Genomic DNA, 9,662 nt, shown 5'->3' on the forward strand with positions numbered 1-9,662 from the left:
GAGTGCAGTAGCTGGATCATGGCTCACTGAAGCCTTGACCTCCCAGGCTCAAGCGACCCTCCTCCCTAATAGCCTCCTGAGTGCTGGGAGTATAGGAATGTGCCACCATACCTGGCTTTTTTTTTTTTTTTTTTTTTTTTTGGTAGAGATGGGGGTCTCATTGTGTTGCCCAGGCTGGTCTTGAACTCCTGGGCTCAAGCAATCCTTCCGCCTCAGCCTCCCAAATTGCTGTTATTATAAATATGAGCCACCATGCCCAGCCCATGTTTACTTTTACTATTTGAGCCTGTTTTCTTATCTATAAAATGGGTAAGAAAGGACCCCTGAGGGAGGTGGCCCTTGTACAGGTTTCTCTCTGGTCCCAGTCTCTGGTTTTATTCCCTGGGAAGTTGCCCCCTAAGCCCTGCCACCCTGCCTGACTCTATCTCCCGGGGATTTTTTCCCAGTAAGCAAAGGAAGATGGGGTTGGTGGGCTTCTCAGCTGGGTGTCCTCAGGTTTACCCCCTAGGTGCCTGGGGGATGTGTGTCAGAGGAGTGGGGAGTTTCCCTCCTCAGATGAATCAGCTGTGTGACCTGATCCTCATCCCTGCCAGAGCCCCTCCCAGCCGGCAAGAGTGGGGCGCAGCTGCCCCACTGGGAAAATCCCCCAAATCCTGCCAAAGCTCTTGCTGAAGCGTTCTCTTGACTCAGCTGTTTTAGTCCTCTTTGAGTCTGCCCAAGTTCCAACAGGAGTCAAGTCGGGCAGATTCTCTCCTTCCCTGGACAGACCCTCTGGAGCCTCCTCCCTGGGGTCTGGGGTTTGCAGTATGTGGGAGTGGGAGGAAAAGGAGTTGGGGCTTTTTCCTGGCCTCAGTCACCCTTCCCCTGGTTTTATAAAAGGAGCAGAGCACAGGACTTGTCCAAGTTTGCCCAGCACCCCCTGGGCCAAAGGCACTTCCCTGCTCCAAGGTAGGAACAGGCCAGCCAAATAGAGCAGAACTCACTCCAGCCTGAGGGGGTGGGTTTTGGGGGGGCCATTGACCTGGCAGGGGGCCAGTTCCCACTGTAGACCTGGAGACCCTTCCTGCCCAGTAGGCTTCGTCATTGCACTCTCTAGGCCTCAGTTTTTTCATCGGTAAAAAAGGGACTTTCGGCGGGGCATGATGGCTCATACCTCTAATCCCAGCACTTTGGGAGGCAAAGGTGGGCGGATCACCTGAGGTCAGGTGTTCGAGACCAGCCTGGCCAACATGGCAACCCAGGAGGCGGAGGTTGCAGTGAACCGAGATCATGCCACTGTACTCCAGCCTGAGTGACAGAGTGAAACTCCATCTAAAAAAAAAAAAAAAAATAGACTCTCAGTTTTGGCCCAGCTTCTCTCCCAGGTGGTTCTGAGGACCCAACCTCCTGTGTGCTTTAGAAACCAGATGCTGAGTCCTGCAGGGTCTCATCTATCCTTGCAGCCCCCACCCCAACAGCACTTCGATAAAGTGGAGGTTCAACAGTGCATAAGGTGCCCTGGAGTTGGGTGAACTGGGTTTGAATCTTGGCTCTGCCACTTACTTTCTTCATAACCTTGAGCCAATTATTGAACTTGTCTGGGTCTCAGTTTCCTCTTTTGCAAAATGGCAACAATAATAGAGCCAGGTGAAACTTAGATGAAATCATGTAGGTAAACGCTTAGCACCGTGCCTGGCTCTTGTCATGAATAGAATGAGGAAACTGAGGCCCAGAGAGAGAGTGGCTTTCATTCACTCACTCATTTATTCAAGAATGTTTGGCTGAGTGCAGGGGCTCATATTTGTAATTCCAGCACTTTGGGAGGCTGAGGTGGTAGGACCGCTTGCGCCCAGGAGTTCAAATCTGCAGTGAGCCATGATCATGTCATCGCATTCCAGCCTGGGCAGCATAGCAAGACCCTATCTCAAAAAAGAGGCCGGCCGCGGTGGCTCACGCCTGTAATCCCAGCACTTTGGGAGGCCGAGGCGGGCGGATCATGAGGTCAGGAGATCGAGACCATCCTGGCTAACACAGTGAAACCCCATCTCTACTGAACATCCAAAAAATTAGCCAGGCGTGGTGGCGGGCACCTTGTAGTCCCAGCTGCTCCGGAGGCTGAGGCAGCAGAATGGAGTGAACCCGGGAGCCGGAGCTTGCAATGAGCTGAGATTGCGCCACTGCACTCCAGCCTGGGTGATAAAGCGAGACTCCATCTCAAAAAAAAAAAAATGTTAATTTGGCATCTGCACTAGGTTGGGCCCTATGCCGGATGCTGGAGGATAAAGCATTGCCACTGTCTGAAGGGATCTTACACACAGATGAGAGCAGCAGGTGGGCGGGAGCTGTGGGAGCCTAGGGGACATGCCTGCAACACTTGGGGTGAGGAAGGATCCGGAAGCATCCTGAAGAATTACACCTGAGCCAGTGGGTCTGCAACGTGACGCCAGCCAGGGAAGTGGGCGAGGGTAAGCTAAGCAGAGGCTACGGCACCAGCAAAGGCGTGAAAGTGAGAAAGGCCACCATGTGTACAAGAAAGTCACACGCAGCTCAACGTTCTTGGACAAGGAGTGCAAAGCAGGGAATGGAGATGGGATGAGGCAGAAGGGTCCAGCAGGGGCTGGAGTCGCCAATTACCTCATTCATTCATGTAATAACTTACGGAGTCGTTGTTCTGGCCAAGCACTGTGGTAGGCTCTGGGAACAGGGCTGAGATCTAGCCACTGTTCCTGCCTTCACAGAGCACAGTGTGGGCATGGGGCTTAGGGGCCAGCAGGAGACAGATATCAATCAAGCCATTACACAAGTCACCACACACTCTGGCCATCAGGGCTGCAAGGCAGGTGCTCAAGCAGAAGGAACAGCCCGAGGCCCAGGGTTGTGCACCAGGGAGTGAAGGAAGTAACAGATGGCTCCAGCAGGGTGAGCATGGGCAGAAAGGGGTGCCCGAGGGAAGCGGGGGAAGTCTATGGGAACCAGGTCACGGCCAGTGCAGGAGAGCAGACTCCATCCTGCAGGCTGTGGGGAGCCATGGAAGGGCTTTTGGCAGGACATGGCCACTCTGCAGGAGGGATCTGTTGACCTGGCTGTGGAGAACGGAGCGGGGACAAGAGGAGGGTGGAAGTGGCTTGGGAGACAGTGAGTTGTGGGCTGGGGCAAGGCACAGGGATGAAGAGGGGCTGTGTGTGTGACACACTCAGCTATGGAAGAAGCCAGTGCTGTTGACCCCACTTGGGCATCTCTGCGGGACCCATGAGGTACCTTGGCCCACTTTGGTGGAGTGCAAGGCCCTGGCAGCCCGAGGGAGGCAGAGCACCAGGCTCCAACTCGGAGACCACCCAGCTCTGGGGACTTCCCAAGGCTGGGCAGAGGGGGACTCAGCCCTGGGGAAGCTCAGGGTGGGGAGGAAGCTGGAGAGAGCACTGAGCCAGCATCTCATGACTCAGCCACTTCCACCCAGTCAGCCCGGTGGCATCTCTGCTACCCTGCTCTAAATTCCGATTCGGTGAGACTGCTGGAGGCTGAGTCAGTCCCGGCACGGCACGAGAGCTGTGTCCCAAGGGGCTCCCTGCCAGACACCCTGGCCCCCAATCAAGGCCAGGGCCAGGCACGGGGCTGGAGAGGTGGCGGGGTGCAGGAGCCAGGCTCCGAGGCTACAGCAAGTCCCAGCAGAGTGGGGCGGCCCAGTGAGATCACGTAAGTGAACATGCTTTGTGAGTTATGAAAAGCTCACTGTTTTCCTCAGTGGGCTCAGGGACCTCATTGCCTGAGGAAGGGACTGGGATGCAAGTCCTAGCTCTGCCCACCTCATCGCATGACACTGAGAAAACTCCTTTCCCCTCTTGGCTTCAATTTCCTTGACCGCAGAATGGGGCCAACATCTCCCAAAGGGGTTGGGAGAATTAAATTTAATGCATATGAAAGCGCTTTGCAAACTGTCTAGTGGGCCCTATGATGGTCAGGGTGGTAGGAGAGGAGAGTATGAATGGCAGGGCTTCCAGAGAGACTACCTAGGGTTGTGCAGGTTGTTCACTGCACAAGGATGTCCAGCCTAGGGTGCTGAAATCCAGCCCATCCCATCCTCTGCTCCCCAAACCGTGTACCCCGGCCTAGGACTGCTTGGACTTGGTACCTTTCTCTAATATGCACAAATGCACCCTGAGGGCTAGCAGTGGCCCCTTAGACGTTCCTGGAGGGGTCAACCCCTGGAATTATGGGAAATCTCTGAGAAACTGATTAGGGATGGAGGGGAAGGGGGGCTGGTTTTGCAGAGGTTCTTAAGAGACAGTGCCTAACCTCAGCAGTGAGGCACAACTTATTGCTAGGGGCAGCTATGGGGGCCTGGCCGGGTCAAGGGGGTAGTCTCTCCTGGCCCTGCCCCTCCCTAGCAACGAAAGCAGGTAACCACCAAGACAGTATTTTAAAAAACACTCAAGACACAGACCCAAGCCGGGTTTTATTGAAATGCCAGGAGCAGGCACATGTCAAAGTAGCCAAGGAAGGGGGGACAGTGGTACAGGCTGTGTAAGTTGGCAGGGATGGGCAAGCCTCATGTCCATGGTCCTGGCATCCCCTCTGCCAGGGGATAAGTAGGCACAACTACCCTCCCCTCAAAATGGCATGCTCAGGCCAGTGGGGCCCCTACCCCTGGACCATGAAGGCTCCAAGAAGGGCTGGAAGCACTAAGTTTTCTCTCTCCTGAGGGGGAAGGAAAGAAGGGGAGATGCAGGAGGAAGGGGAGGTATAGCGGGGGATGAGCGTTCCAAGAAGTCTCTCCTCCTAGGTGTCTGCACCCAACTCATGGTGCTGGGCAGTGGAGAGGAGCAGCATTACAAAGGGAGGCTGAAGGCTCATCCCTCAGGGAACCGGAGCCCCCCAGCCTGTGGGGCTTGTGTCAGCCCTGAACAGAGGGCAGAAGTTCAAGGGGACTGAAGATGCAGGTAGTTCCCAAGTGACCTAGGAGTCCCCAGAGCTGGGGGGTGTGGCCTTCATGGGACAAGGAGGAAGACAGGAGGATCCAACCCCAGCATGGAGGGGGGAGTGGGCAGTCTCCCCAATTTGGCCCCTCTAGGTCAGTTCCACGTTGTTGGCACGGTCAAGCACTCGGGAGCCACGGGCACTGCCCCCAAGCTGGAAACGGCTCTCATAGAGAGTGGGGCAGAGGTGCCAGCGATTGGCCCGGTAGATGCCCAGGTAGGTGTAGACATCAGGCTTGTAGGTGAGCAGGCACTTAATGCCCGCCGCACGGATGGCTGAATCCGCCTCCAGTACACCCAAGCGGTCCGTGAAGTCGTCCGTGTAAACACAGATGACCTGGCGCCCACCCTCCTTGGCCCGTGGGCTCACCTTGGCCACCTGAAGCCGGCCTTCAACCACGGCCCGGGCAATGCCAGCCCAGGCGTGGTCCAGCTTGAAGCCCGGTGCCAGATGCATAAGCCACTTGCCCGAGAGCACGTGGTGGGTGATGGCGAGCTGGCGCAGGGTACCCGGTGTGATGGGCCGCCCACTGGTCTGCAGAGCTTCCCAGGCTGCCTGCAGGCCCTGCACGTCCCCGGAGTTGGGGCTGTAGCCCTGCCCATACACTGCAATCCAGCCCACAGGCTCTGAGTTGGGTGAACCGGGGTCCCCATAGCGGGTAACTTGGGATGGTGGGTACTTGGCCAGCCAGGCATCCAGCTCAGTGGCAGGCGTTGTGCGGGCATCAAACACTAGCCAGGGGTCCATGTCAGCTGCCATGGCCTCTGCAGCCAGGTGCTCGGCGGTGAAGCCATCCTCACGGCCACCTGGAGAGTCCTCCTCTTCCAGCTCCTCACCTGGTTCCATCCTGCTGTGAGGGAACCGAGTCAGGGCAGGGTCTGAGACAATAACTACAGATGCCAGGCACTGGATTAAACTGTGGCCTTGGGTAAGAGTTACTGTCGATGCGCCTCAGTTGCCTCATCTTTACAATGGGATAACAACTGTTCCTGTCCCGTAGATCTGCTATGAAAATTAGATGCCTGAGGAGTCAGCGCTCCAGAAGGGTTGCTGCAGTTATTACTATTCTCCTTGACTTACAGAAAAGGAAACTGAGGCTGAGAAAAAGGACTTGCCCAAGGTCACACCTGTAGTGCGTGGCAGGGCCGAAGGGTGAATCCAGGCGTGGGAGCAACCGGCCCCAGCTACACCTCCCGGCCCTGCCAAGTTCCCCTTTTCCTGGCAGGTATCCGGTGCGCTGGCATTTAATAGAGGAACGCAAAGAAGCGCACGTTCGCGCAGCTCCCGAGGCCGGCTCTGTAAGGCCAGGCCTCCCGGGCAGGCGTTATCGGGCCCACTTAATGACGAGGACGCTGAGGTCCAGAGAGGTTACAGGCCGTTCCGAGGCCAATGGGGCGGTTCCCAGACTCGAACCTGGGCTTGTTAGAGCCTGCAGGAGAGCCAGGCTCCGGCCGTGCCGCGCCCGCCGCCATTAACGCCCACGGCCCGAGCTGTGCTCCCGCCCCGGCCCTGCCCTGCCCCTCCCGCCGCCCGTAGTCACCTCCGGCCTTCGCTGCGTTCGACGCCGGCCCAGCCCCGGGCCCGGCTCCGCTCCTGCCGTGGCTCCGCGCCACCGCCGCCGCGCCCCACCCCCGCCACGGCCGCCGCCGCCGCCGCCGCCATCTTAGCGCCGCGCCACCTCAACAACTTTATAGACAAGCGCAGCCACAGGGCGGAGCCGCGGGCCTCAGCGGCCGCCGCGGCCGCGCTGTGGGGCGGGGCCGGCAGGGGAAGGGGCGGGGCCGACGGGGAGGCGCTGACTGGGGGCGGGGCCATCGCGGGAACCCCGGGATGGGCGGGCCGCGGGGGGCGGGGCCAACGTTCGCTCTTCTGGCCTTGGGGGCGGGCGGGAGCGGCGGTCCAGACTGGGGAGGGACGCGCACCGGCCAGGAGGCTCCAAAAGGAGGGCACTAGGGCCCTGCGAGCGGCGTCTTAACCGGCGGCGCTAGGACTCCGCGGGAAACGGCGGGGGCGGAGCGGGCGGCACCAGGACCCAGGGGAACCGCGGCGGGCGGGCGGCGAGCAGGCCCGGGAGCCGGGAGGCTGCGGGCGGCGGCGCTGGACCCGACGCGGCGAGAGAGGCCCCGAGATGCCGAGCAAGAAGAAGAAGTACAACGCGCGGTTCCCGCCGGTGAGCACGTGGCAGAGCCCGGCAGGAGTGGGCCGGCTCCCGGGTGGCTTGGGCCCAGTTCCCGCTGGGGAGGCGGGCGCGCCGCGGTGTTCGGGGGCCTGGACGCCCCGCCCCCTCCATGCCCTCCCCGCGTCCGCGTCCCCCGCCCCCTTTCTCCGGGGATGCCCCTTCCTCCCCCAGCACCCCCTTAGGGGACGGTGGCGACGGGGTCTGAACTCTGCTCCCCCACCCGCAGGCGCGGATCAAGAAGATCATGCAGACAGACGAAGAGATCGGGAAGGTGGCGGCGGCGGTGCCTGTCATCATCTGTATCCTGCAGGGGGCGGACCGGGTCTAGGGGCGTGGGGGAGGGAGGCAGCGGGTCGCCCTCTCCCGCCCCGGAGTTCTCCTTGACGCTCCTCAGCCCGGGCGCTCGAGCTCTTCCTAGAGTCTCTGTTGAAGAAGGCCTGCCAGGTGACCCAGTCGCGGAACGCGAAGACCATGACCACATCCCACCTGTGAGCGGCGAGGAGCCGGGAGGGGCCGGCGGGTTTGGCGCGGGGAGTTCACACACTGAGGGAGGCAGAGCCTGGGTGGCGAGGGAGGTGGGCGGCAGCCGGGACACCAGCAAGGCCACAGACTGGCAGAGGAGAGGCTGGGCTTCCAGGCAGAGGGAGCCACCTGAGTAAAGCAGGGCAGGCCCGGGAGCGGAGATCGGCCCGGGCTCCAGCCTGACATCTGGGGCCCCTTGCTGCCACCCACTGCGGGTTTGGGTGTCTGGGCCCCTCTTGAGTGCCAGCCCCTCCTCATCTCTTCCAGGAAGCAGTGCATCGAGCTGGAGCAGCAGTTTGACTTCTTGAAGGACCTGGTGGCATCTGTTCCCGACATGCAGGGGGACGGGGAAGACAACCACATGGATGGGGACAAGGGCGCCCGCAGGTGGGGCCAGGGCCTGGCATACAGTGGGGAAGGCCAAGGCCACAGGGCTTGGGGGTGGCCAAGGAGTAGGGAGAACTCCGGGCAGATGGACTGTACCTTCCCAAAGGGGCCGGAAGCCAGGCAGCGGCGGCCGGAAGAACGGTGGGATGGGAACAAAAAGCAAGGACAAGAAGCTGTCCGGGACAGACTCGGAGCAGGAGGTGAGTGAGGCCCCTGCCCTTGGTGATGGGACAGGCAGCCTCGCCCCAGGCTGAACTGGCAGGAGGCCAGCTCTCATCCTTTTCTGCAACCTGTTTGCTCACTGGTTTATTTGTAAATTGGGGCTATGAGGGTCTACTGCTGTCCCTGCCACTCCCAGTGATGGGTTCGTGTCTTTTCTTGTCAACTCTGACCTCTGCGGTGCTCACAGGATGAATCTGAGGACACAGATACTGATGGGGAAGAGGAGACATCACAACCCCCACCCCAGGCCAGCCACCCCTCTGCCCACTTTCAGAGGTGAGCAGCCCAGAGGCATGGGAGGGTGCTGGCAGACTCCCCAGAGCCAACTTACTCCTCTTGTTCTCCCTGGCCCCTTGGTCTTGTTGATTGTGGCAGATTTGGGGGGTGGAAGGAGAATAACTGAGGAGGGCTTGAAGGCAGGAGACTGTTCTCCCGAAAGATCCTGCTCCACCCTGCCAGGGCCCGTGGGTGGGGCCTGGGCCTGCCCTGCGTGAGCTGCCCTGGGCCTTGGCCCCATGGATCTGGAGGGTGGTGGTGGGAGGGTCAGATGGGGGAGGGAGGGTCTTGGCAGCTGCCCCTGTGGAGGGCATGGTGGGGCTCAGGCCTGACTCTCTCCTGCCTTCTGCCCTGCAGCCCCCCAACACCCTTCCTGCCCTTCGCCTCTACTCTGCCTTTGCCCCCAGCGCCCCCAGGCCCCTCAGCACCTGATGAAGAGGACGAAGAAGATTACGACTCCTAGCGCCTTCTGCCCCCCAGACGATAGCCCCTTTTAGTTGGTTTTAGTTGCTCTGGGGGGAGGAGAGAAGGTAGAGCTGTTCTTAAATTTATTAAAAAAATAATAAAAGGGAATCTCAGTGTCTGTTCCAGGCTCTGCGCAGGACGTCATGGTTGCCATCCCATCCACCCACCTGCCTTCCCCACATGAAACTGGGAGCTGGGGCCGGGTGCGGTGGCTCATGCCTGTAATCCCAACACTTTGGGAGGCTGAGGCGGGCAGATCACCTGAGGTCAAGAGCTCAAGACCAGCCTGGCCAGCATGGTGAAACCCCGTCTCTACTAAAAATACAAAAATTAGTTGGGCGTGGTGGTGCATGCCTGTAATCCCAGCTACTAGGGAGGCTGAGGCAGGAGAATCGCTTGAACCTGGGAGGTGGAGGTGGCAGTGAGCTGAGATCACGCCACTGCACTCCAACCTGGGCGGCAGAGTGAGACTCCATGTCAAAAAAAAAAAAAAAAAAAAAAAAAGAAACTGGGAGCTGGGGCCACGTCAGTGGCAGGTGAGGTGGCAGCGAGGGGAGAGAGGGGTCATCTGGGGAGGCTGGAGGCCCTGGGTCTGCTGAGTGCACCACGGCTGCGGACAGAAGGGAGTTGGGAGAGCTTGCAAGTGCTGGGCATGCGG

General features: G+C 59.6%; 2 protein-coding genes across 3 annotated transcripts; one reads left to right on the forward strand and one right to left on the reverse strand.

Annotated features, from left to right (window-relative positions):
• Positions 1-4,394: 4,394 nt before the first annotated feature.
• C9H11orf68 (chromosome 9 C11orf68 homolog) lies at positions 4,395-6,713 on the reverse strand. 2 transcript variants are annotated; one of them, XM_034933048.3, is made up of 2 exons: positions 6,494-6,713; positions 4,395-5,803 (listed from the first exon to the last, which is right to left on the reverse strand). In XM_034933048.3, the coding sequence occupies exons 1-2, from the start codon at positions 6,613-6,615 to the stop codon at positions 5,044-5,046; spliced, it is 882 nt and encodes a 293-aa protein (XP_034788939.1). In that variant the 5' UTR covers positions 6,616-6,713; the 3' UTR covers positions 4,395-5,043. The 2 variants fall into 2 exon arrangements, with proteins under 2 accessions (XP_034788939.1, XP_034788940.1); XM_034933049.3 differs by having other exon boundaries at positions 4,395-5,800; positions 6,494-6,651.
• A 182-nt stretch (positions 6,714-6,895) lies between these two features.
• Positions 6,896-9,122, forward strand: DRAP1 (DR1 associated protein 1). The gene is made up of 7 exons (XM_034933050.3): positions 6,896-7,123; positions 7,359-7,431; positions 7,527-7,620; positions 7,922-8,041; positions 8,148-8,241; positions 8,451-8,539; positions 8,897-9,122. The coding sequence occupies exons 1-7, from the start codon at positions 7,082-7,084 to the stop codon at positions 9,000-9,002; spliced, it is 618 nt and encodes a 205-aa protein (XP_034788941.1). The 5' UTR covers positions 6,896-7,081; the 3' UTR covers positions 9,003-9,122.
• Positions 9,123-9,662: the final 540 nt, after the last annotated feature.

This window comes from Pan paniscus, chromosome 9, assembly GCF_029289425.2.
Source record: "Pan paniscus chromosome 9, NHGRI_mPanPan1-v2.0_pri, whole genome shotgun sequence".
Lineage (NCBI taxonomy): Eukaryota > Metazoa > Chordata > Mammalia > Primates > Hominidae > Pan > Pan paniscus.

What these genes read in the sequence shown, in the direction of transcription:
- C9H11orf68 (XM_034933048.3), bottom strand. Translation starts at nt 6,615, where the DNA reads ATGGCGGCGGCGGCGGCGGCGGCCGTGGCGGGGGTGGGGCGCGGCGGC. An exon ending in GAACGCAGCGAAGGCCGGAG is followed by an intron (nt 5,804 to 6,493) that starts GTGACTACGGGC and finishes GTTCCCTCACAG; the next exon opens with CAGGATGGAACCAGGTGAGG.
- DRAP1 (XM_034933050.3), top strand. Translation starts at nt 7,082, where the DNA reads ATGCCGAGCAAGAAGAAGAAGTACAACGCGCGGTTCCCGCCG. An exon ending in ACAACGCGCGGTTCCCGCCG is followed by an intron (nt 7,124 to 7,358) that starts GTGAGCACGTGG and finishes CCCCACCCGCAG; the next exon opens with GCGCGGATCAAGAAGATCAT. An exon ending in GGGGACAAGGGCGCCCGCAG is followed by an intron (nt 8,042 to 8,147) that starts GTGGGGCCAGGG and finishes ACCTTCCCAAAG; the next exon opens with GGGCCGGAAGCCAGGCAGCG.